At 53.7% G+C, this 12234-nt stretch overlaps 1 protein-coding gene across 13 annotated transcripts in view; it reads left to right on the forward strand.

Moving 5' to 3' along the window:
- Positions 1 to 12234, forward strand: part of B4GALT2 (beta-1,4-galactosyltransferase 2) — a 121677-nt gene that overhangs the window by 88124 nt on the left and 21319 nt on the right. For all 13 annotated transcript variants that reach the window (XR_003858927.1, XR_003858926.1, XR_003858931.1 and 10 more), the window contains one exon: positions 254 to 489. Coding sequence is in view for 1 of the 13 variants with exons in the window: in XM_029618108.1 (XP_029473968.1) it covers positions 254 to 489 (236 nt within the window). In the remaining 12 variants the exon portion in view is untranslated. The remainder of the gene's footprint in view (positions 1 to 253; positions 490 to 12234) is intronic.

A 12234-nucleotide genomic window follows, 5' to 3' on the forward strand; every position in this document is an offset into this window, starting at 1 on the left:
GCCCTCCTCCTCCTCCGGCTTCCTGTCAGTTTCTTGGGGCAGCGTCAGGGGGACACAGCAAGTGTGTGGCCCCCTGTGCCCTCGGCTGCTGGTCCCCTTACACTGCACGACTCCCTTGTACCTGGGAAACATGGGCGGTGGAGGAGAGGGGCAGCCCTCGGCAGCACAGCTTGGGGATGTGTCCGCCCCCGCCTTGTCATCGGCTGTGGCTCTTTCTGTCAGCGTCCTCGCTAACCGCTTCCTTTCTCCGCAGTCGGTCGCCTGCTGATCGAGTTCAGCTCTGCCGTAAGCATGGAGCGCGTGCAGAGGGAGAACCCCGATGTCAGGAACGGTGGGAAATACATCCCCTCGGACTGCAAAGCCAAGCAGAGAGTGGCAATCATCATCCCCTTCCGCCACCGGGACCACCACCTCAAGTACTGGCTCCACTATCTGCATCCCATCCTCCGCCGGCAGAGGGTCAGTTACGGCATCTATATTATTAACCAGGTGAGTCGGGGGGCAGCGGCAGCCACAAATCTGCTGTGGTTCAGGAACTAGAGGAAATATTTCCTCCTGTTATTTTGCACGTGCTTCCTGGGAAGGTAAAGAGCGGGGAGGCGGGCTTCCTCTCTAACAGGACCCCAGGGCGGTGCACCACCCTGCAGCTGGTGCCAGCAGCGCTCAGCCATAGGGAGCTGGGTCCCCTTAGGTTTAACCTGTTTCTCCTGCAGGTAAAGGCACCTTAAGTTCAGGCTGTGCTGCCACTTCCTTCTCCTTTTGTGCTAATTGGCCTGAGGGAGTGCAGATCTGTGACAGCTCAGGCCTGGGTCAGTTTGCTTAATCTGCCTCTCATTCAGGGCAATGCATTCCCAGTGGCTGTCTCAGTGCCCCTTGGCTTGCAGATCACCCAGGGCAAAGGGGGTGCAGGAATCTAGAAGGTAACATTTAGTCACTGGCTGGATTGCAGAGTTACCCGGCTAACTTTGGAGGGATATTCAGTGGTGCAGCCTCAATACTGAACGTAACCAGTTCTCTTGGCTTTATCCAGCTAAGTTTAGGATTAATCTTTGGCATCACCAGAGTTAGCTGGATAACGCCCCTACGAAATCCAGATACATTTTAGATGGATAATGGGTTATCTGTCGGTATTTAGCTGGATAAAGTGTGAGTTTTCCAGCTGAATGCCTCTGAATATTGACCTCCTCATTTTTAGGCCCAGCTTCCGCTGACTTGTGTTCCTGAAAGGTTCAGAAGGGCTTAGGCTGCAGGGCTGTTTGTGGAATTATTTCAGGATGTGGCTGCCTTTGTGTGTGTTGCATGCACCTAAGGTTGTCAGCTGGCTTCATTTTTTCTGTAACGTCTGATCCCATCCTGGTTTTACCTCAGTCCTGCATGGAGATGTGGGGAGAAAAAAATCTACAGCTCCATGCAGGCAGTGGCGGGGTTTTAAACCAGGACTGGATTGAACCATTTGATAATGAGGTGCATGCACAAAAACACGAGTCAGCATAAACTTTGTGCTCGGAGGGTAATTTTATAATAGCACGCCCAGCAGTAAAGTCTGCGTGTACGTAGTCTGTGCACAGATTTTACCTCGTTTTCCAAAGTGAACCTGCGCCTGTAAGTTTGCATTGAAAATCCTTGGATAACTGCACCGATTATCTCACGCAGTGACACGTTCTCGAGCAGGGCACACCTTGCACGGGATAACATATGTGTGTGTAGATTTAAAATGGCAATGTGTGCATGCAAGTCCCAACTCTGCTCCCAGAACGCCAGTCCTCAGTAGATGTAAAAATTACGTGTGAAAGCAGGTTAGGTGCGCACTTTTACACACACTCAGCCCGGGGCAATTATAGAACATCCTCTTACAGGGAGAAACCTGGCTTTTATGTGCATGGCAGTCTGCTGCTGTGTACAGGTAAGAGGACGCGGATAACCCTGGGCCACAGTTGAAGCTTATGTGCAAACTGATTTTCAAAAGTAAGGAATGAATTTTCAAAGGTGTTATGGGCATAAAAATAGCCTATTTTATTGCAATTTTCAAAAGCCCATTTACATGCATAAAACCTTTTGAAAATGACCTCCTGGGAGAATAATTTTCAAATTAGTGCGCGCAGCGGCAGGTGTGTGGCCACAAGCAGAGGTATGCAAGTATTTTATAACCCGCACATATGATATACGGTATACACGTTTTATAAAGTACACGTATCTCCACCCCGCATCATACACACATCTGTTATTCAGAGCACTGGTGTTCAGTGCCTCCCTGAGCGAATGCCTCGTGCCCAGGACAGGTCGGTCCTGGCTTTCTTCTGCTGTCTCTTTGAATTTGTATCCGCGCTTTTTTTGTAGAGAATCTGAAACACGAGGGGGGTGGAACCAGCCTGTCCCCAATGGCATTGAGCTCTCTGATAACCCCAGAGTGTGGCAGGAGGTTTAAATAACATCCACCACCACCCCAGAGCAATGCAATGAACCAGGATGAGGAGTAAGGAGGTGGCGGGCTGGAGATGGGCCTTGCTGGCACCGGGGCCCTGCTAATAATAACCGGGTGTGGAGGGGCCAGGCTAATGAGACCCCTAGGGAGCGAGGGGGAGACTGACATGAGAAAAGCTAGAAGAGGATTTCTTCCAGTGCCAGAGTAGGGATGATGAGTGGAGCTCTGTCACCTCTCAGCTGCGCTGCCGTCCCCAGGAATTGAAGGGGGACCCCCTGTGCTGTCCTGGGCTTCCTGCCGGTGTCTGCCTCAGCGAGGGCAGTGCTGTTTTCTTCAGAGTGCGGCAAGAGAGAGGAGCGGGCACTGAGGCTGGAAGGACTCATGATACCCAATGTGCAAGTGTAAGAGTGGCGAGGAGAAGCTGGGAAAGGAGCTATCGTGGGGCTCTCCTGGAGTCTGCAGGTTGTGACACTTTTTTAAAGAGATGATGCAATGCATGAACTTCTTGTTTTTAAATTGGATTTCAACAATATGAAACAAAAAGGTAAAAAGAAAAAGTCTCAAGAAATGCAAAATTACACATAAATATACAGTGCAAATGAAAAAAGCCCTAAAACCATACAATCCGTAATGAGCTTGTTCAGCCTCCAAATTTAGCTCCAATATGGATAAGAAAGAGAACAGAGAAACATAATATTGTACACGGAGAATAAGGACAATAACTCCCGAGTCCCTGATTCCTGTAAGAAATACCTCGGAAGTACAAAAGCAGCCAAATCCAGGTCTACTACATGTGCTGATCTAACCAAGCTTTCTGCCGCTCCAGTCCCTGAAACGCATCTGCATTTACTGAGGAACTAAAGATCAAAATTAGCTCCTAAATTCTGCCTAGAAACATCTGGAAAAATGCTCATCTTTAAGGATAAGGAAAAAAACTCGCACTACTTTATGTTTCTTGCTGATGTCACTTTTTGCTCGTTTGAATTCTGACCTGAAAAAGAGAGTTTTAGCTCCGGAAAGCGGGTCCAGGAATGCATTAAGTTAGTCCGATAAAAAGGGATCAGCTGATCTGGTTTTACTTGTTAACCTTCATTTCTGTGCTTAAAGCAAGGTTCTTGGAGCCAGGTCTCCATGTGAGGAAACCCCAGACTCCGCAATGGGGAGTCTGGGGTTTCTGGGACCAGGAGAGAAAAATCTCCTCCTGCAAATCAGACAAAGCTCTTTCTGAAATACTTTCAGCCGATTTATCCTTTTGACGGTTTTATTTCCCTTGTCTGGATTTATGAACGTTTTGTTGGAAACATAAAATGCTCTAAGACAAGGAAGGTAAATGAACTTTTGGGAAATTTGAGATTTGAAAGTTAGTTCAATATAAAGGGATTGCTTTTTATCTTTTTTTTTTGTTTGTTTAACCTTTATTTCCATGCAAAGCCTCCACTAGATATCGATGAGGCAGATCCCCTGCCGGAGATGGATGATGGCTTGGGAAATTGAGCAGTCTTTTAGATTTTTTTTTACTTTTGATCTTGTTCTCTAAGCTGTCTGGAGTTTTCCCAGAGCCTTTCCTACCTCAGAAACTCTGGTAGCCAGGGCTCCAGGCAGCTCCTCCTGGACTTGTGTTGGTCTTTCAGGTCCCCGAGACCGTGATGGGCCGCAGGATGCTGGGAGAGGTGACCCAGCCTCTGTGCAGGCCCTTGCTGAGGCCTCACCTGGACCATACAGAAAGGCTAGAGATGGTCCAGGAAAAGGCAAGCAACATGGGATGAGACTGAAGGAGCTCAGCATATACCCTACAGCAGCGCAGAGACGGGACGGATGCCACAGACGTTTCCATCATAATGCACCAGAAACAAATCCTTTCCACTGAAAAGGAGGCTGTAAAAGTAAGATATGAAACTGCGGGGCCAGGCTCAGGGAGAATATCATGCAACATCTCTTCACGGATAGAACCTGCAGCCCAGTCCACCTCGCTCGGGTCAGGCTCCAGGGGAGGGGGGAGGGGCAGGAGCAAAGCTGCACCATTTCAGCTCCTTACAGCCCTTCCTTCCCCACCCCTCCTCTCGCCCAGCCCCACTCTCCATCCAGTGCCTGCTCATCGAGTCCTTCCTCCAGCCCTCCAGTGCAGTCTAACCTGCAGGCAGGACGAAAGCTCATTCCAGCCTCCTCTCGGAGAGGAAAGCAACCCCAGGCCCCTTGAAAAGGCAGCTCTGAAGTTCTGGCGAGCAGCTTTACAGCGGCACAGTCTCCTCCTCTCTCTTTTTGTCTGTCTCCTGTGTTTACACCCTTGCTTTCTGCGAGTATGGTGAGCACAATGCAGGGAGCCACTCGACATGCATAATTTATCTACAAATCACCCATGACCTGATTAACTCAAAAGCAGCAAGCAGAACAGGGTTATGGAAGGCTGTCAGCAGCCCAACGCAGTCATTCGAGCACTGGGCATCAAGGGGCTTCGCTACACGTCCCATAGGCTCGCTTCTCATGCACGTTTGTCTGTAAGCTCCATGGAGCAGGGACTGTCTCCTGTGTGCATCTGACCAGCACTGTGCATGTCTAGTAGCGCTGTGGGAATTAGATATTTGGTTCCTTTCTTACTGAGCTTGGAAGGGTGAAGGTTTTGGACCTGTTCATTGCAGAACTGCCCTAAACCCTCTTCTTTGTACTGGTGGAGAAAGAAATATAATGGTAAGCATGGCAGGTGGTCAAAGAGAGGCCAAGAGGTAAGCAAGAGATGTAGTTGCACTGCAGAAAGTCCTGAGAAGAGCGACCAAAATTATAAAGGGGATGGAGAGCTCCCCCCATGAGGAAAGGCTGAAGAAGTTAGGGCTGTTCAGCTTGGACAAGAGACGGCTGAGGGGGGGATATGATAGAGGTGTTTAAGATCATGAGAGGTCTCGAACGAGTAGATGTCACTTGGTTATTTACTCTTTCGCATAATAGAAGGACTAGGGGGCATTCCATGAAGTTAGCAAGTAGCACATTTAAGACTAATCGAAGAAAATTCTTTTTCACTCAATGCACAATTAAGCTCTGGTATTTGTTGCCAGAGGATGTGGTTAGTGCAGTTAGTGTAGCTGGGTTCAAAAAAGAATTGGATAAGTTCTTGGAGGAGAAGTCCATTACCTGCTATTAATCAAGTTGACTTAGGGAATAGCCACTGCTGTTACAGCATCAGTAGCATGGAATAGACTTAGTGTTTGGGTACTTGCCAGGTACTTGTAACTTGTATTTGCCACTGTTTGACCCTTGGTCTGATCCAGTGTGGCTTCTCTTATGTTCTTATGCCTGGAGGTGCTGGGGACAAAAGCAGTAAAGGAATTCAAGAATGCATGGGATAAACACAGAGGATAGGACTGAAGCACTGGGGGTAACCTGCACAGAGCGGCAGCTAGAGCCCCAAAATTGCACTGTGCTTAGAAGACATGCGGTGGCAGCCCAGTTACACCCCTGAAGGACACCCGAGGGGAGCGGGCGTCGGCTGTGAACCTTAGCCAGCCTTAGCCACTAACCCAACCCCAGCCCCTGAAACGGAGCTCAATTAGGGAGCAGCACATTTTCTAAAGTTCTGGTCCAGCTGCACCACGGTCAGGTGGCCGGATCATTTTAAACGCTACCGTGCCGCGTCGGACCCTCAGTGCTTTCCATCAGGGAAGGAGCCGCCTGCCCCCTTTTCCCCCATCACGGAGGCTCGGGTCGCAGGGTAAGGGGGCTTTTTTCCTGTATCGCTGCCCCTGGGCCTGATCTCCTCGTGCGTGACCAGCGAACCTCCTGTACCCTTTGGCCAGAGCTTCTGCCGGGAATCCTGCACACATTGGTTTGAGATCCTGACCCTCCTGCTAGTCCTCAAAGCCCTCCTGTAAGCGCACTTCACACCTCGGTGTGTATTTTCTTCATTCTTGCTTTACTGTGTTTCACTCCGGGATCCTAAAGCTGAGACAATGTCAGCTCCCAGCTCCTCCTGTGAATCTCATTACAGTCCCCAGAATCATTTTTTGCTTTCCTCTTTCTGCTTTTTATGTATTTATTTATTTTGTACTTCCGTCTCCTGTGATTCCCCTAACCTCGCTCCTCAGATTCTTCGCCGTGTTTCAGTTTGCTTCCCGTGGGTAAGTATTTCCAGAGCATTGCTATTCACTGCTCCTATCGGTGAGGTACGATTTCTGCTGTTAAATGAAGCACAGATACAGATCTTTTTTCTTGTGAATCACTGCTAAGTGCATCCCATCTCTTCTTCCTCTTCTGAAGCCTTGTTCTGTCTCATCTAAACGCCCAGCAATTGCTGAGGTTCTGTTAAGGATCTTACATGTACTGCACGTCCTCCTGGCGACTGGAACGAAGATACTGAGGAGGCTCTGGCGCTTCTCCGGTGATTTGTAAGAGATGAGAAGTGGATCAGAGGCAGGTCCGGGGCAGGGGTCAACACTTCCGCGCGTAAATCCCAGTTTTTATAACCTGCTCTTTATCAGGTGTAAGTCAGTTATAGCCCAAAACTGACTGGGTAAGCTGGGACTGCAGGCTGAAGAACTAGGGATAGGCTGGGCAAACTGGTGGACTTAGTGGTCAAACTGGTTCTTTCCTTCCCGCGCGCATTTTTAAAATGAGCTGACAAGTCCTAAGGAAAATATGCAAATAAAGTTTCCTCTTGCAACGGCTGAAAATTAGGAGCTCGCTAAGCGTATTCTACGTTCTGCGCATGCACTTTTGTGGACCTCAGTTACACATGCAGAATGCACCGAGCCTCACCAAATACAGAATAAGGGACCGCAAATTAGAAAGAGAAACATGCAGACAAAGCTGAACCTGAAATCCCACCCTCTGCTTCCTATCCCCTCTCCTCTCCACCCTGTGCCCACTATCCCCTCTCCTCCCCACCCTCTGCTTCTTATCCCCTCTCCTCCACACCCTCTGCTTCCTATCCCCTCTCCTCTCCACCCTCTGCTTCCTATCCCCTCTCCTCCACACCCTCTGCTTCCTATCCCCTCTCCTCTCCACCCTCTGCTTCCTATCCACTCTCCGCCCCACCCTCTGCTTCTTATCCCCTCTCCTCCACACCCTCTCCTTCCTATCCCCTCTCCTCCACACCCTCTGCTTCCTATCCCCTCTCCTCTCCACCCTGTTCCTCTTATCCCCTCTCCTCCACACCCTGTGCTTCCTATCCCCTCTCCTCCACACCCTCTGCTTCCTATCCCCTCTCCTCTCCACCCTGTGCCCACTATCCCCTCTCCTCCCCACCCTCTGCTTCTTATCCCCTCTCCTCCACACCCTCTGCTTCCTATCCCCTCTCCTCTCCACCCTCTGCTTCCTATCCCCTCTCCTCCACACCCTCTGCTTCCTATCCCCTCTCCTCTCCACCCTCTGCTTCCTATCCACTCTCCGCCCCACCCTCTGCTTATCCCCTCTCCTCCACACCCTCTCCTTCCTATCCCCTCTCCTCCACACCCTCTGCTTCCTATCCCCTCTCCTCTCCACCCTGTTCCTCTTATCCCCTCTCCTCCACACCCTCTGCTTCCTATCCCCTCTCCTCTCCACCCTGTGCCCACTATCCCCTCCTCCACACCCTGTGCCCACTATCCCCTCCTCCACACCCTGTGCCCACTATCCCCTCCTCCCCACCCTCTGCCCACTATCTCCTCTCCTCCCCACCCTCTGCTTCCTATCCCCACCATTCCCTTAAGCCTCCTTGAGCTCCCTGCTTCTCCCTTGCCACCATCACCCTGGCTCCCTCCGGCTTCCCACATCCCTGAGCCCCCCCCCCCACTTCACCTCACCACCATCGCCCCGAACCCCACCCTCTGCCCATTCCACCCTTGAGCCTCTCCATCTCCACCTTCTGTTCAGATGTCGTCGTCCTCTTCCCACCCCCACCACTCTCCCTCAAACCTTTCCCCAGCCCATGATGGGAAGCAGGCAGGGTTCGGGGAGGGGGTGCCACCTGCTGGCAGGGGTGGAACTCGCCTCTTCCCATGGGCTAGAGAGAAAGCTGGAAGGAAGGGAGGGACTTATCTTTTTTTTCCTTCTCCTTTCTCCCCACTCCCCTCCCCTCCTTTCTCCATCTGCCGTGCTCATGTTTGCCCCTTTATCTTACTGCGGCTGGAGCCGCCCCTGCCCCTTCCGTCCGCTTTGGCTCAGCAAATAGTGCAGGGAGTGTCCGATTTAGCAGGGGGAGGAGCGGCGGGCGCTGCTTTTCTCAGGGATATGGCGCTTGCTGGAAATGCAGGAGGAGGTATTAGCAGGGGCCGGGACCTGCTGGGGGCAGAAGTGGCACTGATTGTGTTTCGGTTCGGCTTTAATGGGAGCGGAAACGCCGCGCCCCCTCCCTCCCTTTCCTGCCCGCAAGGAGTATTGGGCACGGAGTAGGCGAATGGATTTCCTGTAAAAGAAAAGATCCGGCACTGGGAATGTGAAGCGGCTCCTGGGGGAGCCTGGCAGAGCCCAGGGAAGGCCTGGGGACCGGAGACCTGCTCTGAGAATAAACCCTCATTAAAGATCTTCCTCCCAGGCTCTCTGCTTATTGTGCTCAGGGCTGCTCCTACTGAAATATTCATGCGCTCTTTAGTGCTGTTTGCACGTGAGGCGGGGGGGGGGGATGTGGTTATTTCCTGGGAAGGCTGAGGGAACGGGGCGGGCAGCGGAGGGAGGGCCTCAAGATGCCCAGGGACCTGAACTTTCAGCTCAGTAATCTTTTAGAAGCCGCCGCGTTTGTTTTCTCTGTCACTTTCTTGTTTCTCTCAAGATCTTCTGAAAATCTGAGGCTCATTGCTGCCTCCACCCCCCCCCCTACAGCAGTACTGAAACCCCTCCCCCACAGCTCTGCCAGTGCCCCTGCTAATCTAGGACTGCGATCCAAATACAGTTCTGCCAGTCCTGACCCGCTGTTCCCCCTGCTGTTCCAGTTCTGAGATCCCACCCGCAGCCCTGCCAGTGTCCAGTGACGTGCCAGCTGCTGTAGCCTCTGTTCCCCCTGCTGTTCCAGTTCCCAGATCCCACACTCAGCCCTGCCAGTGTCCAGTGATGTGCCAGCTGTTGTAGCCTCTGTTCCCCCCGCTGTTCCAGTTCCCATATCCCACCCGCAGCCCTGCCAGTGTCCAGTGACGTGCCAGCTGCTGTAGCCTCTGTTCCCCCTGCTGTTCCAGTTCCCAGATCCCACACTCAGCCCTGCCAGTGTCCAGTGATGTGCCAGCTGTTGTAGCCTCTGTTCCCCCCGCTGTTCCAGTTCCCATATCCCACCCGCAGCCCTGCCAGTGTCCAGTGATGTGCCAGCTGCTGTAGCCTCTGTTCCCCCCGCTGTTCCAGTTCCCATATCCCACCCGCAGCCCTGCCAGTGTCCAGTGACGTGCCAGCTGCTGTAGCCTCTGTTCCCCCTGCTGTTCCAGTTCCCAGATCCCACACTCAGCCTTGCCAGTGTCCAGTGACGTGCCAGCTGCTGTAGCCTCTGTTCCCCCTGCTGTTCCAGTTCTGAGATCTCACCCGCAGCCCTGCCAGTGACCAGTGATGTGCCAGCTGCTGTAGCCTCTGTTCCCCCCGCTGTTCCAGTTCTGAGATCCCACCCGCAGCCCTGCCAGCGTCCAGTGACGTGCCAGCTGCTGTAGCCTCTGTTCCCCCTGCTGTTCCAGTTCTGAGATCCCACCCGCAGCCCTGCCAGTGTCCAGTGATGTGCCAGCTGTTGTAGCCTCTGTTCCCCCCGCTGTTCCAGTTCTGAGATCCCACCCGCAGCCCTGCCAGTGTCCAGTGACGTGCCAGCTGCTGTAGCCTCTGTTCCCCCCGCTGTTCCAGTTCTGAGATCCCACCCGCAGCCCCGCCAGTGTCCAGTGACGTGCCAGCTGTTGTAGCCTCTGTTCCCCCCGCTGTTCCATTTCCCATATCCCACCCGCAGCCCTGCCAGTGTCCAGTGACGTGCCAGCTGCTGTAGCCTCTGTTCCCCCTGCTGTTCCAGTTCCCAGATCCCACACTCAGCCTTGCCAGTGTCCAGTGACGTGCCAGCTGCTGTAGCCTCTGTTCCCCCTGCTGTTCCAGTTCTGAGATCTCACCCGCAGCCCTGCCAGTGACCAGTGACGTGCCAGCTGCTGTAGCCTCTGTTCCCCCCGCTGTTCCAGTTCTGAGATCCCACCCGCAGCCCTGCCAGTGACCAGTGACGTGCCAGCTGCTGTAGCCTCTGTTCCCCCTGCTGTTCCAGTTCTGAGATCCCACCCGCAGCCCTGCCAGTGTCCAGTGATGTGCCAGCTGTTGTAGCCTCTGTTCCCCCCGCTGTTCCAGTTCTGAGATCCCACCCGCAGCCCTGCCAGTGTCCAGTGACGTGCCAGCTGCTGTAGCCTCTGTTCCCCCTGCTGTTCCAGTTCTGAGATCCCACCCGCAGCCCCGCCAGTGTCCAGTGATGTGCCAGCTGCTGTAGCCTCTGTTCCCCCTGCTGTTCCAGTTCCCAGATCCCACACGCAGCCTTGCCAGTGTCCAGTGACGTGCCAGCTGCTGTAGCCTCTGTTCCCCCTGCTGTTCCAGTTCTGAGATCCCACCCGCAGCCCTGCCAGTGTCCAGTGACGTGCCAGCTGCTGTAGCCTCTGTTCCCCCCGCTGTTCCAGTTCCCATATCCCACCCGCAGCCCTGCCAGTGTCCAGTGATGTGCCAGCTGCTGTAGCCTCTGTTCCCCCCGCTGTTCCAGTTCTGAGATCCCACCCGCAGCCCTGCCAGTGTCCAGTGACGTGCCAGCTGCTGTAGCCTCTGTTCCCCCTGCTGTTCCAGTTCTGAGATCTCACCCGCAGCCCTGCCAGTGACCAGTGACGTGCCAGCTGCTGTAACCTCTGTTCCCCCTGCTGTTCCAGTTCTGAGATCCCACCCGCAGCCCCGCCAGTGTCCAGTGACGTGCCAGCTGCTGTAGCCTCTGTTCCCCCCGCTGTTCCAGTTCTGAGATCCCACCCGCAGCCCTGCCAGTGTCCAGTGACGTGCCAGCTGCTGTAGCCTCTGTTCCCCCCGCTGTTCCAGTTCTGAGATCCCACCCGCAGCCCTGCCAGTGTCCAGTGACGTGCCAGCTGCTGTAGCCTCTGTTCCCCCCGCTATTCCAGTTCTGAGATCCCACCCGCAGCCCTGCCAGTGTCCAGTGACGTGCCAGCTGCTGTAGCCTCTGTTCCCCCCGCTGTTCCAGTTCTGAGATCCCACCCGCAGCCCTGCCAGTGTCCAGTGACGTACCAGCTGCTGTAGCCTCTGTTCCAGTTCTGAGATCCCACCCGCAGCCCTGCCAGTGTCCAGTGACGTGCGAGCTGCTGTAGCCTCTGTTCCCCCTGCTGTTCCAGTTCTGAGATCCCACCCGCAGCCCCCACCCGCAGCCCTGCCAGTGTCCAGTGACGTACCAGCTGCTGTAGCCTCTGTTCCAGTTCTGAGATCCCACCCGCAGCCCTGCCAGTGTCCCGTGACGTGCCAGCTGCTGTAGCCTCTGTTCCCCCTGCTGTTCCAGTTCTGAGATCCCACCCGCAGCCCCCACCCGCAGCCCTGCCAGTGTCCAGTAATGTGCCAGCTGCTGTAGCCTCTGTTCCTTCTGGGACGGCTTCAGAGATGTCCAGTTCATGCCCTGATCCCGAGAGAGATCCTGTGTCTGGGCTCAGGCTGGGAGTAGGATGCTACTGGCTCATTTGGCATTTCTCTTTGAAAGGTGAATTTTAAAAGCCCGGCGTCCACGTTAATTAGGGGATGTGCGAATAAGTCAGGCTTGCACGCACTGAGTGGATTTTAAAAGCTGCCCAGACATGCAGCGCGTGCATCTCAAAAGTCTTTTTTTATAAAGGGGGCTGGGCGTGAAGCGGAGATGTGCGCGTGACTACTTACGT

This window comes from Rhinatrema bivittatum, chromosome 10 (assembly GCF_901001135.1).
Source record: "Rhinatrema bivittatum chromosome 10, aRhiBiv1.1, whole genome shotgun sequence".
Taxonomy (NCBI): Eukaryota; Metazoa; Chordata; class Amphibia; order Gymnophiona; family Rhinatrematidae; genus Rhinatrema; species Rhinatrema bivittatum.